This window comes from Ochotona curzoniae, unplaced genomic scaffold, assembly GCF_017591425.1.
Source record: "Ochotona curzoniae isolate NIBS_2020 unplaced genomic scaffold, NIBS_Ocur_1.0 contig_2754, whole genome shotgun sequence".
In the NCBI taxonomy this organism is placed as follows: domain Eukaryota; kingdom Metazoa; phylum Chordata; class Mammalia; order Lagomorpha; family Ochotonidae; genus Ochotona; species Ochotona curzoniae.
The window spans coordinates 2,257,139-2,280,725 of NW_024465582.1; the positions used below are offsets into that span (position 1 = coordinate 2,257,139).

At 56.0% G+C, this 23,587-nt stretch overlaps 1 protein-coding gene across 3 annotated transcripts; it reads right to left on the reverse strand.

Annotated features, from left to right (window-relative positions):
* Window positions 1-1,220: 1,220 nt before the first annotated feature.
* Window positions 1,221-23,353, reverse strand: NSUN2 (NOP2/Sun RNA methyltransferase 2). 3 transcript variants are annotated; one of them, XM_040977386.1, is made up of 20 exons: window positions 23,258-23,353; window positions 23,011-23,168; window positions 22,721-22,825; window positions 18,683-18,788; window positions 17,023-17,094; window positions 16,325-16,409; window positions 15,143-15,335; window positions 13,243-13,317; window positions 11,745-11,875; window positions 8,729-8,802; window positions 8,074-8,204; window positions 7,628-7,724; window positions 5,864-6,048; window positions 5,520-5,609; window positions 4,765-4,900; window positions 4,146-4,226; window positions 3,805-3,943; window positions 3,058-3,097; window positions 1,758-1,998; window positions 1,221-1,709 (listed from the first exon to the last, which is right to left on the reverse strand). In XM_040977386.1, the coding sequence occupies exons 1-20, from the start codon at window positions 23,351-23,353 to the stop codon at window positions 1,659-1,661; spliced, it is 2,286 nt and encodes a 761-aa protein (XP_040833320.1). In that variant the 3' UTR covers window positions 1,221-1,658. The 3 variants fall into 3 exon arrangements, with proteins under 3 accessions (XP_040833320.1, XP_040833319.1, XP_040833321.1); XM_040977385.1 differs by having other exon boundaries at window positions 1,221-1,998; XM_040977387.1 differs by lacking the exon at window positions 22,721-22,825 and having other exon boundaries at window positions 1,221-1,998.
* Window positions 23,354-23,587: the final 234 nt, after the last annotated feature.

Below are 23,587 nucleotides of genomic sequence, written 5' to 3' on the forward strand. Positions count from 1 at the left end.
CCCTGCGCCCATATGGGATCCCTGCACTTGCAAGGACTTTAGCCTTTAGGCAACCACGAAGGGCCTATGGTGTGTGTTTTAATACAACAAAAGCTAAACAAACCCAAACCAAAGGTCCCCACAAACTTCTTAACTCACAGCCTGCGTCATGTAGCACCTGTTCTGATCTCTGGGCTGGCAGCAGGATCAAGCAGGACTCAGGCTTCTGTGTCAGCAAGGATCACTTGTCTGCCACACACCTCAATTCCAAGCCATGCACCCCGCCACATGTCCAGTGTCCCTGGGGCCTGTCGGATGAGGCAGTCTCGATAGGCCAATCTCTCCTTTGCAGGCGCCTGCCCTGGGGGAGGTGCAGTACCGCACAGGGCCGCCAGGGGGGTCCTGTTAGGAAAGGCGCAGCCTCTGCAGGAGCCCTGCTCCCCAGGTGCGCTGGCCACAGGGAAGGCAGCGGAAACTGGCCGGCCACCTCCCTATGCACCTCAGCTGATTATCCAAGGCCAACCTCTCCTCCCTGCAAACACGCACACACCCAGACTAGGCCACTTCTCCGGGGGAGCCTGGCACTCCACCCCCTCGGTGATGAGACCATCAAGGTATTCAAGGCGGACTGAAGGTCAGCCCCGCTACCCAGAGAAGCAGGGTGCTGTTTGGTCGCAGGGTGGGGAGGCAGCCCAGGTGGGGCTCTGGTTCTAGTGGGATGGCTTTGCTGGGAGGGGTTCTGGCTGGATGCAAGAATGCTCCATCAACCACAACACAGCCACCTGCAGGGATGGATGGAGAACCAGTCAACGGGGAGCAGGCAAAGCTGAACCTACTCGGCAGGATGAACTGCTACTGCTCCGGGCTGCTGCCGTGCAAAAACAAGAAGAGTCGTTATGGCAATGTTCACTGATGGAACACCAGGAGACTGGGTTCACTTCAAAGCAACACCAGGAAGGCAGGGTGTTCCTCAAAGAGCTTCAAGACAGGAGGCCGCTGCGGCCAGGTGACTGACTGCGCGCACTGTCCCGAGTGCTGCTGCCTCTGTGGGCCAGGTGGGCCTCAGCAGGGCCTCGGGAGCCAGGCAGGCCCAGAGGCCGCTGCTCTCTCGCCGACAGCAGCCTGCAGGTGCCCGGCTTTACCACTAAGAGGCCAGGCCTAACGCTCCCATTTGACCCAAACTAAACCCGTTCCTTTTCCTACTAAGATCAAAATCAAGAGACACGCATGCATGTACATAGAAGCAGTAATAATGTTTATTGAAACATCCCTAGATCCCCAGACCCCAGTTTCAAACAGAGCCCAGAGTCCCCTGTCTCCGCGGCTCCACCTGCAGCCCAGCCCTGGCCGAGAAGGCAGTCGTCAGGGGGTGGGACCCCTGCTCCGCTGACACACGGCAGAGCTCACGCAGCGCCTGCCCAAAGACCCGTCAGGAGTTATAGATTCTCTCTATAAATAATAAGTTAGAAGACACTGGGCCAAAGGCCGGCGCAGGCGTAGCAGGGGTCCGACACTGCGCCAGCCACGTTCCTCCTGCAGAACGCGCAGGAGTGAGTGCGATGACACAGGCCATCGCCACAGCAGGTGCAGTCTGTAAGACTGTGTCCTCCCGGGTCAGAAACAGGCCCAAGGTCAAGGTGAGAGCAGGTCACGTGCGTGGGCGTCTGCCCACGGCCCCCTCACCGAAGCAGCTCGGGGCCCCCTGGGCCATCAGCCTCTTCTGTCCTCGGCTTCCCACTGCCCTCTTCCTCCTCCTCCTCCTCCTCCTGCTGCTGGGCCTCCCCGCTGCCCTCTTCCTCCGGCTGCTGGGGCTCCACGCTGCCCTCCTCCTCCGGCTGCCCAGTGCCAGCTGCAGCCCCGTTAGTTCCACAGACCCCTTCCTTCTTCTTCTCTGCCAACACCTCCAGCCCCATCATCCTGAGATAATGAAGCCGCTCGTTCTTGGGCACGAAAGTTCGAATGGAAGTCTTTCCCCGCCATCCGCAAAGCACAATGGGGCACTGAAGGGTGTCTGGCTTCCTAGGAATGCAAACAGGCTCGGGTGAGCACTCAGTGCCCGGCTATCTAAGCAGACAGGACGGCCAAGTGAGCCCACACAACTCCCAGTCCAGCGGGAGGATGCTGCGGGCTGAGCCACCCTCAGTGCCCCGCAGCAGCCCCTCCTGTGGCCCCCAGCCCTTCACAGACAAGGCCCCGCCCCCGAGCGGCAGCGGAGCCACCAAGGCCGAGTGACTGCACTCGGGGTAGTCTCCACGGACTCGGCCCCCTCTCTGCCGTGCCCAGAAGGCTCCCCAGGCTCAGGATACTCACAGGGCTCCCCCCGCCCGAGGGCCAGGCGGCCAAGGCCTGCAGCATGTCCACTCCAATTCAGGACACCCAGGAGTCACACCCCAGCTGCCTCGCCCGAGCGCCCAGCTCTCCCAGAGGCCGCCCGCCTGCCTCACTGATGCTTCACTCTCCCTGTGCCCACTTCAGCTGACAACTGCCCCGTTCAAAACCCCAGAGGCGCCACCGAGTGCTCCCGCCCCTTCCTCACCCACCTGACCCCTCGCCACGCCCCGGCAGACCCCCAGAATGCTCTGCCGCACCCGCCCCGGCTCACGTGCCCTCGCCAGGTGTGTCTTTCTCGTAATCTTCTTACCCAGCTCCCGCAATGCCACGCTCCACGGAGCAGCCATCAAACCCTCTCAAGACCCACCTTTCTGGAAATGGGACCGATCGTATTTCACCTGCCATGGGTGAGGCTCTGACCGTGTCACCCCTGGGTGGGCTCTGGGCAAACCACCAACCGCATGGTAGGTGATGCCAACGGCAGGACCTGCAAGGTCCTCCCCTGCCCTAGGGCAGAACCCTGTGCCCAGCAGGGGCAGCACACACTGCAAGCCAACACCAGAACACAGCCTCGCCCACCTGTCCCATTTCCCTTGCAAATTTGGGAACCCACTACGTTCTAGCACATGAAAGCAGGCACTGCACACCCGGGCCTCGTGGCTGCCAGCCCGCCCTCCAGCTCTCGGGCTCGGACCCGACTCGGCAGCAGATGCCCAGGGGGCTCCCGGACGGCAAGGCAGTACTCACGTGGGGTCTGGCTCGTACTTGAGCACGATGCTTCCTTTGGCTGCAAGACAAACAGCAAGTGGGTCAAGCTCCGCAGGAGGTGCCCGTCTGCCCAACAAGTTCACGCGCGCAGTGCTGCGTCATTTTGGGCAAATGAAACAAACAACTTATGCTGGTGTTTGAGGCCCCGGAAGAAGAAAAGGCCTCGGAACACGGGCAGGCACACCCCGATGCAGACGAGGCTCCGTCGAGGGACAGGCAAGCCACTCCAACTCAGAGAAGAGTCACTACTGGCTAACACTCAAAATTCAAGGTTAGGGCCTGGTGAGGTAGCCCAGCAGCTAAATTCCTAGCCTTGCATGTGCCAGGATCCCATATGGGCGCCGTTTCTGATCCTGGCGTCCCCTCTTCCCATCCAGCTCCCTGCTTGTGGTCTAGGGAAGCAGTGGAGGACGGCCCAAAGCCTTGGGATCCTGCACCCACATGGGAGGCCCGGAAGAAGCTCCTGGCTCCTAACTTTGGACTGGCTGAGCTCCAGCTGTTACAGCCACTTGGGGAACAAACCAGAGGACAGAAGATCTTCCTCTCTGTCTCTGTATATCTGACTTTCCAATAAAAGTAAAAAATAAATCTTTAAAAAAAATTCGAGATTGACCATGGCCCCACGTGAGGAAGGGGGACCTACACGGGGCCAGCCATCGCACGCGCCACCAGGAATCTGCCTGAGAAGGGCCCGAGGCACCACTCCCCACAGGCCACGCGGCTCACCGAGGTCCTTGGCTTGGCTGTAGGTCTCACTACTGAGTTTCCTCAGAAAGGGATTTTCCTGAGTCAGCAGAATCTTCACGTCTTCCATTGTTACAGTGATAATCCTTGAATTGATGAACGGATACAGTGTATATATTCCCTGTGGGAATAAAGACGTCCCCGCCATGTCATTCTCAAGTCCCAGCACTGTGACTGCAGCTGCTGCGCCCTCACCGTAGCCCACCCGTGCCCTCGGAGAACCGACAACTTGAGAGTGGCTAGCCCTCGCTGAACTCTGCTGACGGCAGAAAGTGCCACCTGGATTCCTGGCCAGGACTTCTCAGGCCCCTTCCCAAAATTACCTCCTGTGCCAACCGGAAGGCGCAGTCAAAGTCTTCACCGCTGTTGTTTCGGCACCAGACCTTGATTCCCGTGTTAATGACCTGCAGGTAAAAAGCATGGATGCAGCACGCACAAGCAGGTTCCGAGGCAGCCCTCCAGCTGCAGGAGGCCGCGCACAGAGCAGCCACGTGGAGGGAAGGAGAGGCGAAGTGGCCACAGCAGCCACCTGGCTGATCCTGTAAGCGCCTTAGGAGGCTATGACCAGAAAAATGCAACCACCACAGCAGAAACTGATGACAGAGCAAGTGCCCTGGCCACCAAGGTCAAGGAGCTGCTCTACGTCCTGTGGTCCCGGGCCCGGCAGACACCCACAGAAGTGGACAACAGCAGCATTGCACCAACCACCACCTCTGGCCAGGCAGCCCGCAGAGCACCCCTAATGAGCCGCCGCACTGACCAAGCAGGCAATGGGCAGTGCGCTGGGAAGGCTGACCAGCTAGGACAGTCACCGGGCCCTGCAGGTTCAGAGCAGGCACCGCTCAGCCCGAGCTGGCCAACTGCTGTGACACCTGGGGCAGGGCCCTCAGCCGACGCTCTGAGGACAGCAGACAGCAGGAGCCGCCGGGCCCAGGCGCCCACCTTCATCCTCTCACTGTTGTTGAGCAGCACGTTGCGCAGCTCCTTGGAGACCATGTACAGCTGCCGCTTCTTCCCTTCCATAGTCCGAGTCAACAAATTCTTTTTTGGGAATGAAGGATCCAGAGCATAGAATTTTCTGTAAGCAAATGGTGCCATGTGCACAGGTTCGGGGAGATTCATAAACTGAACGCCTTACTCTCCTCCCCTCCCCAACTCACTCCTGCCCCACAGCACGCGGGGAGGGCAGGCCAGCTTGTCTGCCTCACCTCCAACTCCAACCCAATGAGTGCAGCCACAGGGCAGCTGCTTCCCTAACTGCGCTCAGCTGCCAGCCTCCCAATGGAGAGGTACTGCCGAGGCTTCCCGGCGTGGGCCGAGAAGCAGGTCTCAGAAGACAGCGCACCTGATTGCCGGTGAACGGTCAACAAGTCAGAACCACTGAGACAGCCAGCTGGTCCCAAGCCCTTTTCCTGTTCTGCCAATGTTGCTCATCAGGGTCCCCGGCCCCCCAAGAACGACCATTCATCAGTTCCCAGGAAGCCTTGGCCATGGACCGCAACGCTCAGGTAAATAACCCCCGGGGATCACCACAGTTCAGTCCTTTCACCCCACCGTCCATCTCTGGCCTTCTCTCACTTTGAACTGAGAAGTAACGAGGCTACTCAGAGCTGAGTGAGAAGTGTGGTCCCACACGAGCAGCCAGCTGCCAGTCACCCATCCCAACCAAGAACCGAAGCCACCGCGCCACTCCTTACTCAATAGGGGGGAATAAAGGGTCATCTTCTGGAATAAACACAAAGGGGTCTTCTTTAAATCCAAACTTCATTCTCTTTGACGGAGGAGGCCTGGGAGGAAACACGAGTGGGCTGGAGGGCACAGCAGTGCTCGCTGCCGAAGCACCTCCCCCTCCCTAGCCTGCACCCACCCTGTTCACAGCAGCGATGGGGCAGCCCCGAACTCGGCCCGTGCCCACCCCTCGACTCCCCTCCCCCTGCGCGCACACAGGCCGACATCTGAGCAGGAGAGGAAGGGCTTGGGGCCCCGGGAGCCTAAGGGGGCTGCGATGACACAGGGTTGTCAGGCGCAGGCCTGTTCCTACCCACACACGCCATCTTTCTTATTTCCATTGCTCTCCAAATTCTCAGCTGCCTGGACAGTTTCCACATCTTCGGCTGCAGAGGCCAGCTGGCCTTCCGGTCCACAGAGGTCTCCAGGCCCCTCTCCCGGGGGCTCTGCAGCACTGGGCTGCGCGGCGTCTCTGGTCTCTGCAGACCTACCCTGCACCTGCCAGGGAGACCAGGTACTTCAGACACAAAGATTTAAACTACCAAGTCCCCACAGGGTCCTCAGGCCTGCTTTTCTGAAGGGTCATATAGGAGAGAAAGGTGACGGAGTCCAGAAACACATCAGCTTAACCCTATCGTGCTCAGAACTCACGGGCAGGGTCTTCAAGCGCATGCTCCCTTACTCCCATGAGTCCCTGGGGCCAGTGCATCTTGCAGGGCACACAACCCAATCACCAATCATCTGAAGAAGGCGTGGACGGGGGAACCACAAAGGGAGGCCAGCGCCAGCTTTCAAGGGAGCAATGACACAGCGGGAGAGCACGGCAGAGACCGGCCACGGGCCCAGTGCTGGTCCTACACAGCGCAGCCAGCAGCCAGCAGCCAGCAGCCAGCAGCCAGCAGCCCGAGGGCCCTGACCCCACAGAACTGCTGCACGAGCTCACAGCAGACCAAAGCCTGCTGCCACCAGCAAGAACATGAGCCACTTCCTCCCCTGGTCACAAGGAAACAACACTGCAAACATCCTCAAAGAAAAGGCACATTTTCAAACACGGCTGCCAGAAAACTTCAATTCCCGTGCTCGCTGCAGACCCTCTTCCTGCCATTGAATAGGGGGTGCCGGACCACAGACAAGTCAACACATGGGGGCGGGCGCAGCTTCTGCTTTGTTCTTCACTTTTTAAAATTTATTTGAAAGGCAGTTATACAAACAGAGAGAGAGGGAGAGAAAGAAGGGAGGGAGGGAGAGAGAGAGAACAGGTGTGTGCCAGCACTTCCATTTGCTGGTTTACGTCCCAAATGGCCGTAATGGCTGGAGCTGTGCCAGGCCACAGCCGTGAGTCAGAAATTCCATCTGGGTGTCCAATAAGGTGGCAGGGGCTCAAGTCCTTGCACCATCTCCTGTTGCCTTCCTGGCGCATTAGCCAGGAGCTTGCTTAAGTGGAGCAGCCAGGCTCACACAGCACCCACGCAAGGTGCCAGCGGCAGTTACTGGCAAAGCAAGCCACACCACCAGCCATGGGAACTGCCCTCTAACCGTGTCCACAGTGCAGGGCCCTCCACAGCCCAGGCCAGCCATGCCCCCAGACCTGCTCAGCACCCAAGGCCCACCTTCCCCCATCTCTCCAAAGGCTTCAGAGTCCCAGTAGTTGAGTGTGAACCTTTAAACAAACAAGCGCCTCCAGGACACATTCTCCTGTGGACGTGGGTCAGCGACGCCAGCACAACCCCAGCTAAGGATGCCAGGTGAGACCGGCCTCCTGGAGGTGGCAGGAGCAGCCAGCCCGGGTGCTCTGTCACTCCGCGTGGCCAGCGCTGCAGCAGGGCCTGGAGCCTGAGAGCGGCTCAACTGTGGTGCCCACAGGCTGTGGTACCAGGACCTTCTCATCCAGTCCGCCGACTGACACTGCAGGAAGCCGTACCCTCCTCTGCATCCCCCGTGACAAATGACCACTACTCCTTTGGGAAAACTCACTCATGCTCAGGCTCAGTTCTCTCCCGCCCACGTGTTCCCTGAGAAGAGCCCCACGCTCCACTGAACTCCAGGCCACTTCAAAGACCAGAAGGTCAGTCCTTACCTTTGGCTGCCGCTTATTCCACGGCATTGAGGACTTTTTCACTAATACCGCCACGAAGAACCCTCCAGTGTTCTGATGGTGTGGTAATATTCTAAGGCTGAAAGATACATAATCTCACTTTTTAACCAATCCAAAACATGTTCTTTCAGCATTAAGGCAAGCACTAGAGCTGACGTGAAGGAAACCTTGTCTTAGCAGGAACCCCCAGCCGTTCTTCACAGCGAATGGCCGTGGGCCACCCCGGAAGGTCGCCAGGTCTCCCAGCGAGAAAGCCCTAGGGGTCCAACCAGTTTCCTAGTGACACATTCAACGCTGACAACTGCACACACAGCAAACAACCTGCTTGCCCAGAACTTCACACGCTGAGGCTGTGGCACTGGCACCCACCGCGAGAACTGAGCGGAGGGTCCCACCCGACCGAGCCCCCACACAGCCCGCAGGCTTACCACCGCTCCAAGTGCATGGCCTGCAGCTTTTCCGGGTCCTTGGGTGGGAACATGGTAGGTCGGATCTGGGTATGTCTGCTGTGGGGAACTTCATCCCAATCTGCAAACCACTGGCCGTCTCTCGTCATGACCTGTGGACGGGACGCACCCTCCTGGCCACCTGCTCGGCCTCCTGGCCACCTGCTCGGCCACCTGGCCACCACGCCCTCACGCAGCCATGTGACTCCTGGCATCTCCAAAGACAGGAAGACTGTCTTGTTTGCAAACATAAAAACAAAACTCTCTATGCATCATGTTCAAACGAGTCGGCTGGAAACAAGGTGAAGAGGCGCCCTTTAACTACCAAGACAGCCATCACAGGCTTCCGTCTTCATTACGGAACACACGTGCTAAGAGAATCCTTTCCTACTGGAAATAAAGCTTGAATCTCAGCCCATTAAAAAAAAAGCAGAGCCACATGTATGGAGATGAGAATAAACAAGCAATTACATGGAGTTTACCACTGTCAAGAAAAAACATGCTTAAATCATATCACCTGCGACTAAACATAAATTTGAAACTGAGTCTAAACTAGATGTCACGTTACTGAAACACGAATGCAACCTTTCTGGCTCTAGACTCCCCACCCTGCCCTGCTCCTCCCGCGCAAGCTCACCTTCCACCGCGTGACTCCAGGCATCCACTTCAGCCCCGGCAACTCCGCAGACACATCCGCCAGCTCCAGAGCGCCTGCGCGACGGAGACAAAAGGGAGCAGCAAGAATCGCGGCTCACGTTCCGTGACGCTCACGTTCCGTGACGCTCACACTCTGTGACGCTCACGTTCCGTGACGCACACATTCCGCGACGCTCACGCTCCGTGACGCACACGTTCCGCGACGCTCACGCTCCGTGACGCACACGTTCCGTGACGCTCACGTTCCGCGACGCTCACGCTCCGTGACGCACACGTTCCGTGACGCTCACGCTCCGTGACGCACACGTTCCGTGACGCTCACGCTCCGTGACGCTCACGTTCCGCGACGCTCACACTCTGTGCGGCACCACCACCCTGCCTGGGGCAGCACACCCACTGGCAGGAAGTGGTTAGTGCCCGCGTGGCTCCTTGGGGACAGGGACCAGCCTGGGGTGATGAAAATGCCCTAGCCCTGGACTGTGGGGAGGGGCTTGAACCTGAGCAGACTTACAAAGAACTGCACACTGTATAAACGACTGACCAGTAAAGCTGCCACCTGGCCACCAAGGCCACACGGTGATGAGCTAGCACTACCGGCCCACTGGCAGGCCTGGAACGAGTTCCAGGATCCTGCTGGCTTTGGCCAGGCCCGGCTCTGGTCAGTGCAGGCACTTGGGGAGTGAACTACAGGCAGGAGATTCCTATATCTCCAAAACAAATTTAAAAGGACATGGAAACTGGAAATTTTAAGCTCTAGTAGGTTTGTTTTACTGCTATTATTTTTTATTTGAGAGAGAAAAAAGAGGTGGAGATCTTTCCCCTGTTGATTCATTCTCGAAATACTCAGCCTGGGCTGAGTCAAGCCACGCTGGGAACCAAAATCCAATCTCAGCTTCCCTTGGAGGTGGCAGGGGTCCAGGCGCGTTTGCCACCTCCGTTGCTATGAGCCGCAGGCTGGGACTGGGTGCACAGCCCGTCGTGAACCCAGGTCCTCCCTGGGGGATGATCCAAGTGGCCTCTTCCCCACTGCCCAGAAGCTGCCTCTCCAACCCACTTCCTAAGCCGCCCAGGAGACTGCAGCCTCAATTCAGAAACGGGACAACAGTCAGGCGAACGCGTCCCCGCCTGCGCGTCTGCAACAAGCGACACTGCAAGAAGCTGTAAGGCAGAACTACGACAGGAAACCTTGCAAATCAACCACTAGTTAATGAATAAAATAATAGCCTCACAGGAGAAAGTCCAACAAAACTCTGAAAAAGTCATAAAAAACTAACAACAAAAAGTTGCACAACCATAAAACAAAGCCAAAGAATTCCCAAGGTCACGAGACAGGCAAGCACACGTGGCACCTCACTGGCTTCTGCTCCTGCTTCTGCAATCCTTCCTTACAACTCAACGCTGAGGAACTGAGCAACAAGATAGAGACTGGCCTTCTCACTCCACACCGCTCAGAGGCCCCAGGGACCAACACAGCAGGCCTTGGCAGTGACCTCCTGCCAGCTCAAATTTCCTGCACGTCCCTGCTCCAGGACTCTCTTGGGCACAACTCCCTCCCCCCCCCCCCGCTCCCCAGCAAACATGGCAAGACCAGGGCAGGCATGCTCACTGCAGACTGGGGTGTACCTGTGGGCCTTGGACAGGAGCAAGGAGGCACCTTAACACGCTCTGAAGTCACCCACAGGCAGCTGACTCACACATCGCCAACGCAGCTGGGCAAGCATGGACACAGTGCGCACGATGTGTGTGCACCAACTCCCCAGTGCAGAAAAAGAGCGGAAGACAATGTGGCCAGAATCAGCACAGCTGGTCTGACCAAAGAATCCAGATCTTCCTAATTAACCAGGTTCTCAAACACAAAACCCACTGGTCCTGCAGTGACTTTCGTAAGCTCCTAAAAGGAAGCAAAGCCCCCTACCAGAACCTTCCACCCCAATTCTTGGGCAACTCCTTGGACTGAGGAGTAGCCTTCCCTCTCTGCTTTGTTCCAGCAGCTGTGACGTACAACAAGTAGTACCCCTCTACAGGATCCAGGTTCCATTCTGGGCATGCACCCTGCTCAGCTGCTGCAGCCCACGATGCACAAGTTAGATAGGAGTGGGGACAGAGGGCAGAGGACACTGGGTTCTCAAAAGGCACTACCCACTACACAAACACACTCCTAAAGAGACACAGCCAGCTGCACCCTACACACTCGCCAGAAGTGTAAACATTCGTCATTCACACAACCAGTAGTTAAAAGCCTAATACACGAAGAAGGAACAGACCAGCCGACATCCAGCTGGAGGCTCAGACGGGAGCCGGGTCTCTCATCACACCACATATCTCCTGTCCCTTATCCTGCAGCTCTTCCCCACTGCACCGGCACACTGCTCCTGCTTGCTCTGCTGTAGAACGGGAGATACTCACCGAGGGAGATTCTGTGCCTGCTTAGTCACCCAGGTCTACCTCGAGTAGGGACAATCTTTGGATAGTAACACACGAGAAGCACCAACTCAACTAGAAGGCGGTGGGACAGCAAGGACCACATGCAGACACCGCTCTCAGCCACACTGAGCTCCGGCAGACCAGACGATGCCAAGGGCCTAGTGCACCAGCCCAGAGCACCAAAGGACAGAGGGGACACTGGTGCCAGGGGCAGAGGAGGGAGCGATGCTTGACAGACAGTCCAGTCTGCAAAGTGAAGATGTGTGCTGCCGGCCGATCCGGCACTGCGCAGCCAACACGGAGACCAGGTGCAAGAGGCAGCCAACTCTATTCCACACATCCTTGCACGTGGAGACTCCTGAACCAGCGTGATCTCCCAGCTTTCACACCTAGGGCAACACAGCTGAGCCAAACTCCCTGTGCTTTCAAACCACAAACTTTTAAGTAACTGACAAAAAGATAAATTCATAACATAGGCATGTTTTTAACTAGACTGTCCAGGTAGGGGGGATGTCCACAGGCCATGCACCAGCACAGGACACAGCACTGGGCAACTCGCTCCATCCACTTACCTTCACTCTTGTCCAGTAAAGAGGCGATCACAGCTTCGTCCTCAATGGGGTTCAGCGAGCACGTGGAATACACCATCCTCCCGCCTTCGGCCAGCTGCTCGGCACCTCGTGTCACGATCCGCAGCTGTAAACTAGGGGACGCCCCCGTCACACCAGCTCACACACAGGCCGCGGTGATGACAAGCTTTTACCACACTTATAACTTAAAAACCCTTCTAAAAGGTTCCAGAGCAAATTTTTACATATTTGTATTAACCATTCCCAACATGTCACAGAGCTGACGACTGAATTCAGCAGGACTTGTTAGATGAATTTTACTATTAGACATCCTTCCATTTTGAAAGAGTGACTTTTCTACCACATTCTCATCCTAACCCTGGCCTCTATTTCACAAAAAGAGTAACAACAGACACCTGACAGAGGAGCAAGCGCCCTGAGGCTCGGCAGTAACTGGTCATCCTGAGAATGCCCGGCCGACATTAAAGGAAAACCACGCTTTGTGAAAGCACGCCTGAGACAACCACGTAAGAGGCTTCGACAGAGGCCGAGGGCACAGCACGCACCAGCGCCCGTCAGCAGCGTGCTGAGAGCTTCCCGCCACCGTCATCCCAATCAAATAAAACAGCCAACCAAATGATATTTCTAAGAGCTCAAACGAACACAAAAGAACTAAAACTGGAGAAGAAAAAGATTACCAAGACACTGAGCTTACGTTTCATCTCATGGAATAATACACGTTTGAAACATTACAGGAAATTTTTATGGAGACACTTCTTATAAAAGGACCCGAAAGGCTTATAATTTGCAGCTACTACTATTGAAAGCATTTTTGTTTTGCTTTGTTTTGTTTTTTCTATTTATTTGTTTTTATTGGAAAAGCAGATTTAAGAGAAAAAGATCTTCGATCCACTGGTTCACTCCGCAAGTAGCCACAATGATCAGAGCTGAGCCAATCTGAAACCAGAAGACAGGAACTTTTTCCAGGTCTCCCATGCGGGTGCAGGATCCCAAGGCTCTGGGCCGTCCTCTACTGCTTTCCCAGGCCACAAGCAGGGAGTTGGATGGGAAGTGGAGCAGCTGAGACATGAATTGGCACCCAAATGGGATCTTGGCACATGCAAGATGCTGATTTAACCACTGAGCCATTGCACTGGGTCCTATCAGAAGGTTTCAAACACAGAATCTGGCATTGTGATACAGTGGCTTAAGCAGCTGCCTGCAATTTTCACCTCGGGTACACCTCTGAGCCAGCTCCCTGCTAACGCAGCACCCCAAGGCCTAGGCTCCCGCATCACGCCTGGGAGTTTCCAAGTCCTGGCCTTGGCACTGGCCAGCCTCGGCCCCTGTGCCCCCTGGAGAGTGAACTGGTGGATGGAAGAATCCAGCCTTTTGAGTACTTAAAGAGGCCAGGCACCGTCTCCACTAAAAGCCTGGCCTGGATGCTCAGTTATACAATTTCCCATCTATCTGCCAGGGTATACAGGTACAGGCCACTCACCCATGCAGCTGCAAGCTGTTCAGTGTGGTCCACTTTTTCCAAACATCAATGTTTTTTCTCATAGTACCATCTCCACTGGAAAGAAAGTAAAGAACTTAAAATCCTATGTAAATACATTAAAGTTTAACACATACATCATATTCAAATTAAACTTCAAGACATTATAAACACCACTTAGAAAATATTCTAAGCGCCAGCAAGGTGCAGTCGTGGGTAAAGCCGCTGGCGGCACCCGCACCCCACACAGGCGCAGGGTCAAGTACCTCTGGCTGCTCCACCTCTGGACCAGCTCCCTGACAACGTGCCTGCAAAAGCAGTGAATGACCCAACTTCCTGGGCCCCTGCACCTATTCGAGAGACGCAAAAGCAGCTGCTGGCTTCAGACCGGCCCAGCTCCAACGCTGCCGCCGTCGGGGCGGGAAGCAGAAGACGTAACTCTGCCTTTCAAACCAACCAAAAGCCTCTACATTTTCACAAACCAGAAATAATCAGTTACCTATTTCTTTTCTTAAAATTTTATAATACATTATACTTAATCATATTTGCGTCTTTACCTCAAAAAGGAAAAGCAGGTTTGCAAAGCCAATTCCATGAACACCTAGAGTGGCACTCGCCGACTACTGTCTCAGAGAAGCTCCTGGACTCACACTCAGACAAGGCACACGGGACCTCACTGGGAACTCGGCGCGTCCACAATGCCATTCACATCAGTCACACAATGACAAATCTACTCTTCAGAGCTTTCCACTGCATCTTTAACTAAGCCAATTTCCCTTCTCTGAGAATCAGTTAAATGCTTCTAAGCTACTTGTAATAGAGATGAATTTCATTATTGCCAACTGTTCCCATATACGTTTTAGAATGAAGACTTGCTATGTTACTCTCCTGTTTATGCCCAGTGTTACCCACCCACTTCTTCGGGGTCCTCACTGCCTTGGTGATCCCCGCCAGCCAGGCTCCCCTTGACCGTCTCGGCACATGTGACCGAGGTGAAAACACCAGCCGAGATCCCACCACACGCCCCGGCTGCACGCTGGGTCTATCGGGGGAAGCGGGTCACGACCTCAGGAGTCTGCTCGACTACCCACAGGGCTGCTTCCTTTGCAGAATGTAATAAGGAAATCATATTTCTGATCAAAAGAACAGATACCAGAAGCCAGGAGACTCCATAGAAAGTAAGAAAATTGCAGCCTAGAAAGAAAAACTTTAGTTCCCGATCTATTTTACTTGAAAAGGGTTTCCAGGTGATTGAACATTCACCCCTTCAGTGCTACCTGCTGTACTGAAAGAAAAAAACAAAATGATACAAAATGTATACGAATACCTAAAAAGCCTTGCACATTTTAAACAGAACTCTGCCAAGAGCAGTGAATCTACTTAGCTTGCACAGGGTGTCTGATTTAACACTGTGTCTGGTACAGCTCCAGAGCCACAGCCTTCCCGAGAAAGAGCACCAGCAAGCATCGTCCCTGCCTGGCTCTGGACACTGAACGGACACAGCTTTTGGGGGAAATTCTGTTCTCAGTCATGCCATGGAGTGCTGGCCACAAAAACTCCAGATAACTAAAGCTTAGCATGTAAAACCAGCTCTCCAAAGCCCGAACTCCTAAATTCCTTCTGCTGCACTAAATAACATAAAACTTATAAAAGTCCAATCATGCACTATTTGACAAAGTTTTTCATGCACTCATTGAGACAACAGAAAAATACTACAAGTACAAAATCTCTCCCAGGAATGAGAGTCTGAAGTCACGCCAGGGAGTCTCCCATTTCTTGAAGCTGTGCCTTATTCACCAGATGCCCCACGGGACCGCCTCACAGCGCCTCTTCCTCCATACTTGTGGGGACTGTCCCGCATGTCACTGCCTTCCTCTGTGGATCTGGGGCTTCCTGGACTCACCTGCAGGGGACATCGCATAAAATCCGATCGTAGAAGAGGACCTCCTTCCTCCCGTCCACGTCCACCTGCAGCCTGGGTATGCTGGACGCGTCATGGTTCACCACCATGATGCAGGGACTGCTCAGCCTTTTGGCTTGATGGACGAGCAGGTAGCAGCGCTTGTTGTCCACATCGTTTGCAATAACAAATCCCTCTGGGAACACAAAACCGCAGGCTCAGAGCAAACACCGCACAAGTAGAGTCACCTTCTCAAACACCCAACATGAAAACAGCAGCGGCCACCCGACGCAAGACCCCAAACCAGGACGGTCCAAAACACCACGCGGGCAGCTTCATTTTACAGACACTGAAACTTCAAAACTTCTACATTCATTAATCAATGCTCACTTTGTACCAATCATAGTGCCTAACATTTACTTTTCAAGATTAGTACTATCTAATGATAAACAGGAGGAGCAGAAAGGGACAGGAAATCAATGGTTTAAGCCCTGCCCAGCGCAGGGCCTTCTGCCCGGAGCCAGGCTGCCCTGTGAGGTCTGAGGCCCCGCACTCAGCGCTAGTCCTGGCAGACTGCTGGGCCCACTGGGCTGCAAACCATGGCCAGAAGTTCACTTCTCCTTTCTCAAACCCAACAATTTTGATTATCAAGATCAGTCTTCAAAACCATAACATCAATAAAAACAGGGAAACGCTGCTCCAGCAGACCCAGTCTTACTGCCAATTTTTTGCAAGAAGTAATTAAAAACAGGAGCATCAAGAAAGGCTTGTGAGCAAAGACACTGCATTTGTCTAGTGTTTAGGCCTAAGAAAACACAGCTAACAAGCCTGCCCACTGTGAAACGGCACAGCAGCTGCTCAAAGGCAGAAGGTAGGATAAGGCTGACTTGAGCACCACAGGTGGCGTCAGACTTCCACCAGTCCTCCAAGGAGCCTGCAGGAGACCCTCCCCAGTGCACACCCATCCAAGGAGCACCCTCCCCCGGTGCACATACCCATCCAAGGAGCACCCTCCCCCCATGCACACCCATCCAAGGAGCCTGCAGGACACCCTCCCCAGTGCACACCCATCCAAGGAGCACCCTCCCCCGGTGCACACTCATCCAAGGAGCCTGCAAGAGACCCTCCCCAGTGCACACCCATCCAAGGAGCACCCTCCCCTTCCATAAACAAGCCAATGGCTACCTGGGAACGGGACGTTCATGTCGGCATGAAGCATCTCAATTAACTGTGTGGTCTTCGATCCAGGGGCTGCACACATATCTAGGATCTGTTAAAGCAGACAGTACTCGATGTTTTCTCCAAAAAAAAAATTCTACATTTAATTTAAAACAAGTCTGTAAGTCATTCTAGCACTTTAATTTCTATTTCAACATCTAAATACATCTTACTAACTTATTGAGATCCCGCCTGAGGCGGCCTCAGACGGGACACCAGCTTCAGGACAGGAGGGACTCGTCCCAGGGTGAAAGGCGTGTGGAGAGACACGGCCACCTGCAGGGACACTCCACCCTCCTTCCGCATAGCGGCAGTGACAGCACTCGCCCTCCCAAAGGTCACCAGGTGAGGGTGTGCCTGCACCTGCCCACTGACAGCACCCACCCTGCTGGCTGTGGGGACAGGAGGCGCTGGCGCATGAAAGACACACCTGTCATGGCCTCCAGCCTCAGCTGGCCAGTCAAGGTCACAGACAGACACACTCTGCAGTTCATAAAGGAGTCGTTTTAACAGGGAAGACAATGTGAACCTGAATCCTAAGGAGCAAAGAACCCTAGAATACATCTTCTCCATCCATGGTGGGAAAGGGGACCACACTCTAATAATTACATTAGGGCAAAAGCTTTTCGCAGAGCCCCGGGCTGCAGGTGTGTCACACACACTACCTTGTGATGCGGCTGCACGTTGAGCAGCAGCGGAGGGATCATGCTGACAGCTTCCTGCCGACTGATATTGCCCTGCGGAGAAAGCAGCAGGAATCACCGAGGCAGACAAGCTCAGTACTCTGAAACAACCGGAAGAGAGCTGGGACTGCGAGCGCAGCGGGGTCGCTCCAGCCACCACGCACCACACCAGGCCTCACCTGGGAGGACCAGTCCCCACACTCACCGCTGGCACACAGGCCACACAGTGCAGGGCTGAGCGCCACTCTGAGGAGGGCACACTGACTGGGCACCAAAGACTGCCAGGTACTTTTCCCTTTTAATTACAATTCTAATTTCTAGTCCTGCAGTTTTTGAGCACCCAAGTCCACAACTAAATCAGCACCCTCAGTTCCCGTGGTCAGGGCAGAGCTCTGAGGCAGCCAGGACCAGCCCAGTTGCACATGGCGACTCCCCACACACCCAGACAGCCCCCACACAGCTCAAACTTGCGCACCTCAGGGCTTTCCTAGGGAGCTGCGATGTCTCTGCTCACACTGCCTCTGATGCCTGAATCTGGGTGCACCACCAGGCAAGCGCAGTCTAGGGTGAGGCCACAGACTAAGCCCCCGTTTCCTCCCAGGTACCACCTAAAGCACTGCCCAGGACAGTGGGAGGCCCTCGGCTGCAGAAAGCCAGCCCTTAGCAGTCTGCTCAGCAGAGGCCGTCTGCATCACCCAGCACCTGTTACCCATCACAGGAGCGCTCACCACACGGACTCCTGAACTGCCTCCCATGGCACCCTTTCCCCACTCCAAACTCCCATCTCCCCCCACTCCCAGGTGCTCGAATCCAGCCTTGGAAACTGAGCTTCCTGGACTCGCCCGCGCGCCACCAGCTGTGCTGAGTACTGGGCTGTATCCGGGTTTCCACGCAGACTAAAACCTGAGTGAGACCCCTTCTCCACAGCCCTGCCCGGGCACACAGGGCAGCACCTGGCTGCTCCTTCAGGCTATTGCTCAGGAAGGAAACAACAGGGAGGCACAGGCCCAGGGACAGAGGCGACTTACGAGGACAGAGAACCACATGGCAGAGGCAACTGAGTCAGGTACAGAACAGAATGGAGCAAGGCGAAGACTGCCACACGGGGTAGGCCTTTAGGGAAGACACGGGGGCATGCTGCTTCTCTAAGCACAGAAAGGAGCAAAGGCCAGCACCCCCTGGAGACAGAGCCACCAGGACACTCAGCGAGGAGAGACCAGAGAACAGGAGGAAGTCAGACCAGGAAAGCAGCCAAGAACTGCACGCAAGCACAGACTGCGCTGCTCACGACCAAGTGAAGTCAACTCTCACTTCCAATAAAACGTATTTCACTTTAAAAAAATCACGCACTTTCCGCCCCAGGAGGAAGTGGGAACCAGACAACAGACTCCTCAAGGCCACACTGTGAAGCAGGTGCCACCCTGGTCTCGTCTCCAGACACCCAAACCCACCACAGAGGAAAACAGCCCCCGTGCTGGGACTGAGTGCCTGGCGAAGGCAGAAAGCTCTGGGCACACCCACTCCCAGGCGTCTGCACTGTGCACGCCTCTGCCTGTCACTCCAGGTGACAACCAAGACCAGCACTACGACACAGCACCGCGGTCAACGCTGAAAAGAAACCAAGTCTAAAAGAGCTACTTACAGATTCAGTCTCGCTAACGAGAAACTGATGGAACCTTTCCAACTGTGGGGACTTTCTCAAGATTTTTCGACTTAAATTTGTGTGCCAGGCCAGTTCTTCAGGATACCTGACCGAAAAGAAAGTAAAACATTTATGGATTACAGGTTCTAAAGCGCTCTGTTGACAAATCAAATACCAAATGAGACACTAACGTGGTTCTAATCGCGTGTTGTCACAGCCCTCTCAGATACCAACACTGAGTGATGTCCTGTGCAGAGAGCCAACCACAACGGCGCCTCGAGGTCTCCCAAGAGACACATGGTGTCCCACCAACCATGATGCCCCAACAAGAAGCAAGGTCCTGTCTGGCCCTGCCTGCGGCCAGCCGGCAAAGGTGTGCAGGACCTGCAGGACCTGCAGGTGGTCGGAGCGTCTGGTAAGTGCTAAATCAGAATTGCTTAGAAAAAGCACTCTTCACTTTGTCTGAAGCAACCATTCAACAACATACCATTCAACAGACCACTAGACACATTCATGTGAAACCGCTTCACTCTTACTTGCAGTCTGAAGCATCTCCTACCCTTTCCGGGACTCTGCACCATGTACAGCTGTCGTCACTGACGGGGACGCCACCTACCTGCTCACCCACAGATACCCGCCACCACGCTCAGTGCACCCAATGCCAGGCCAGGCAGCAGCACTCCAGCCAGAGCTCAGTGGTCGCAGTATTTCTAGAGCATGCACTGCAGGAAACCAGAAAGTCTGACAACTGTGAACCTGGCGTATTTGGAGAAATCATCGCAGACCTCAACAGTCTGAGACACTGTTCGGGGTCAGATCACGACACACACTCCAACATTTTTTTCTGCCACCTAACGGTGCCCTGACCACTTGAACCTGGCCTCTTGATCTTCTCCCCATCTTCCAACGTCCACCTTATTTCTAACACACAAAGCCAGTAAGGCATCATGGGAAGAAAAGGCAGAAGCCGCTCCTCACACTGGGCTCTGGCCGCGGCATTCACCAGTGCCCGCTGTGCCACCACGACCCCTGCCATGCTGAGCAACTCAGGGCCCCTTTTATGTCATTTCCAGCCACGTTGAAGCTGTCTGCAACCGACTCCGAGATCCTCATCAAACTACCAAAATGTCCTCCTCCGGACACTGTGTGCCATTTTTAGAGTTCTCCTCCGGGCCTCGATCTTCACGCTCAAGCACGGAGACGCACCCTGCACGGAACAGAGCAAACAGCGTCTTCTGTCCAGGAGAGGAGTTTCTAGTGGGTGACAGCCAAGTTCAATTTTCCTATAATTATGGCTGTGATCTTATGGGAGAAGGTTTAAGAAACTGCAAACGTTACATATGTTAAGACAAATAAAATGCCTTCAGTTGAGAACTTCAACCTTTTGAGCCAATCAATGGTCTTCAAACAAATAAACAAACAAAAAAACCTGACCTGCAGATCTTTAAGTGAAACAAAGTTATCCTTAAGAAGTATACTTAAGGGGGCCCAGTACGATGGCGCAGTGGTTAAGGTCCTCGCCTTGCACACCCGGGATCCCATATGGGCGCCAGTTCTAATCCCAGCGGCCCCGCTTCCCATCCAGCTCCCTGCTTGTGGCCTGGGAAAGCAGACGAGGATGGCCCAAAACCTTGGGACCCTGTACCCATGTGGGAGACCTGGAGGAGGCTCCTGGCTTCAGATCGGCTCAGCTCCAGCCATTGCCGCCACTTGGAGAGTGAACTGGTGGATGGAAGATCTTCCTCTCTGTCTCTCCTCTTCTCTGTATATCTGCCTTTCCAACAAAAATAATAAATCGTAAAAAAGAAAAGAAGAATTCTTAAGTGTCACTTGTCTGATGAGACTTTCCATAGAGCCTCACCTGGGCTTTGCAGAGATTAAAGCCCCACTGTCAGCGTGCACGCAGCTCTTCAAGAGGGAAGGAACCCTCGGGCCAGACACACACATGAACACGCAGGGGACGCTCAGTTAGGAGCCCAACAAGCCCTCCCTTGAACAAGCCGACAGGAGCAAGGACATAAAATCCATGTCAGCCATCACTCAGGTACACCAATCCTCAGCATAGCTCCCAAAGGCGCTGCCGCGCCACACCCTCTCTGCGCCCTGCGGGCCCTGCTCTGTTCTGCTCCCACCAGACCCACCAGAGGGCCGCCATGGCCGCTCACTCACAGCTGACGTCTGAAAGGACAGAGCAAAGGCTTCCAAGAAAGCTGTCCAACCTACTCGAGGACCAGTCCCGGCCACTGTCCTGCTGACACTCCTGCCCCAGGTCCTTGGGCCCCTGCAGCCATGTGGGAGACCTGGAGGAAGTGCAGAGCTCCAGATGGCCTGGCCCAGGCGTGCCAAGCGACATGATCACACTAGTCCTTTTCCTGGCATGTGGGCTGCTGCAGCAGGAGGGAATGGGGAGCCCACCTGTGCCTGGAGTCGCGGGCTGAAGCGCTTCCCCAGGTGCAAGACCTGACACGGTCCACACCGCATCACCATGCTGCTGGACACCAGCATCGCGGCCATGGTGGGAAGCACCGACCACACAGAACTCCAGCAGAAACACGCTGAGCAGCAGCAAGCACCCGCCTCTGAAAGCACCTGACAGCACACACAAGCACCAGGAGCCTCAGGCAGGCAAGGCACGCCAACCCCTGGCTCTCTGGAGGTTAGTTCCCAAGAGCCCACCTCATCTCAGACGGCACCTACCACAGGGCAGGATGCCAGGGCTCTAGCTTCAGGTCTGGTGCCCGACTCCAGCCCCCTCTGGGAGGCAGCAGTGACGGCTCCAGGGGCTGAATCTGACACCCACGTGGCCAACGCGGACTGTGGACCCAGGACAGCCCAGCAGTGGCCACTGCAGGCACCGGAGCGCGAGGCAGTGCACGGAGCCCGCTCCCTCACTGCCATCAGCACGGCGGCTGAGGAACACCCCTAGCGCACTGGGCACCACAGCGGAGCGCCCAGAGCAGCCGTGCCCTTCCCACCTCTGGCAGCCGACAGCGGAACTGAAACACTCTCCCTGAACCTTCCTTTCTCGGCATGCTCCGGAAATGCCTGCTGTGGATGATTCGGCTTTGATTCTGACCGAATGCTCATTTCACTGTTTAGCCATTCAAAAGGCCACGAAGAATGACATGGCCAGAGAGCAGCGGCAAGCCTACACAATGGTCTGCCCTCAGAAACAGGCAACTTGAAGATTGAAAATCTTATTAAATCCGTCCCTTTAATTATCTGAAATACAAAACAACTCATTTTAGCAAACAGCTGCACTCACCTTGGGCTGCCCCTTCATGCACCTGACCCCCAGGCCAGCTTACCAGTGGGCTGTGCCCTGGGCACAGTGGCCACCCTTCCCTGCGTCAGTCCAGGGTCAGTGGAAGTGTCACTGGCCAGGGGCTAACTTATTTTCATCCTTCAACTTCAGACAACCTGCAGGGCCCGCCATGGAGGCTCTGGGGACAGTGGCAAGACGGGACAGCCTGCACGGCCTGTGCTGTCCAACGCAAATGTGTGACTGGCTGGCCTCGGCCAAAGGACAGGAAAGCCACTCTGGAACAGGATGCTGTTTGTCAGGAAGGCAGGAGAGAGCGCTTCCATTCCTGGCTTACTCCCTTAATGCCCACGAGGGCCGCGGCTGGGCCAGAGCCAAGAGCTGCAAGCGTGGAAACTCAACCTGGGTCTCCCACACAAGTGGCGGGACCCCAATCCTGTGAGCCATGGCTGCTGCTCCCGGGTCTGCACCAGCAGGAAGCCGGTGTCAGGGGCTGGCGGAGGCTGTGTGCGCCGGCATCGTGGTCGCCAGACTGCACATAGTCACAGGCGTGCGCGCGTGCACACACACACACACACACAGCAGTTTTGATGCGAGAAAACAAGGGCCAGAAAGGGAAGAGATGGTTGACTTCAAAAAAAGAGATCGGATGTGCTAAAAAAAAAAAAAAAAGGAACCGAAGCCAGTGACTCCATCACAGGGAGCCGCCCCACGCCTTCGCCCCACGTGTGTCACACAACTACCCGGAATGAAGCGCACGCGGCAGCCGCACCCACCAGCTCAGCGGCTGAGGCACCTCCACTCTCTGGCCGTCCACCTCCAGCTCCTCCAGCTCCTTGAAATACTTGTTCTTCAGGCAGTGGAGAATCTCTTTGGCGTGGCTGGGAAAAGCACGAGGAGGCGCTGAAACCCAGCTTCCAGGCGCCGCATCCCCCCACCCCTGTTCTCCAGCCACTCCTTCCCCGGCGGCCAGAAGCCACCGCATGACGTCTCCTAGGCGAGCACCTGCTCCCCCGGCCGCAGCTCGCGGGGGTCCCCCGGGACCACACCAGCCCCGGCCCCGCACCTCTTGTAACCGGTGATCCTCAGCGTGGCGGGCAGCGGCTCCCGCAGCGCGCCCATGAACTCGTCCCACTCGCCCTCGGGCACGATCTTGAGCTCCTGGTAGTAGTGCTCGAACAGCTTGTTCTCTTTGACGATCTCGGGGTAGCCGCCTTCCCAGCCCTGGGGGTCGGGGCGCAAAGCCGGCGTCCGACCGGGGCTCGCGGGCCGCCCCGGCCCCCCGCCCGCCCCACAGCCCGCCCGGCTCCTACCGCATCGCGGCGCTTCCCGCCGTCCTCGCCGCCCTCAGCCCTCTGCCGCTGCTGCTGCTGCTGCTGGAGCCGCCGGCCCCGCGCCCGCCGCCCCATGGCCCACGCCGCGCGCACGCACCGGCCCGCCACGGCTGACTTCCGCCCGCGGCCGAGGCCCCCGCCGGGGACGGCCCGGCCCTTTCCGGGCGCGGCCGGGGCCGTCGGCGCCGAGGCCGGAGCGCCACCCGCGTCCTCCGGGCCTGTGCCGAGCGAGGGGGACCGGCCGGCCGCCCCGGGGCCGCCACGCGCGCGCGCCGCCACGCTCCGCGCCCGGCTCCGGCACGCGCGGGC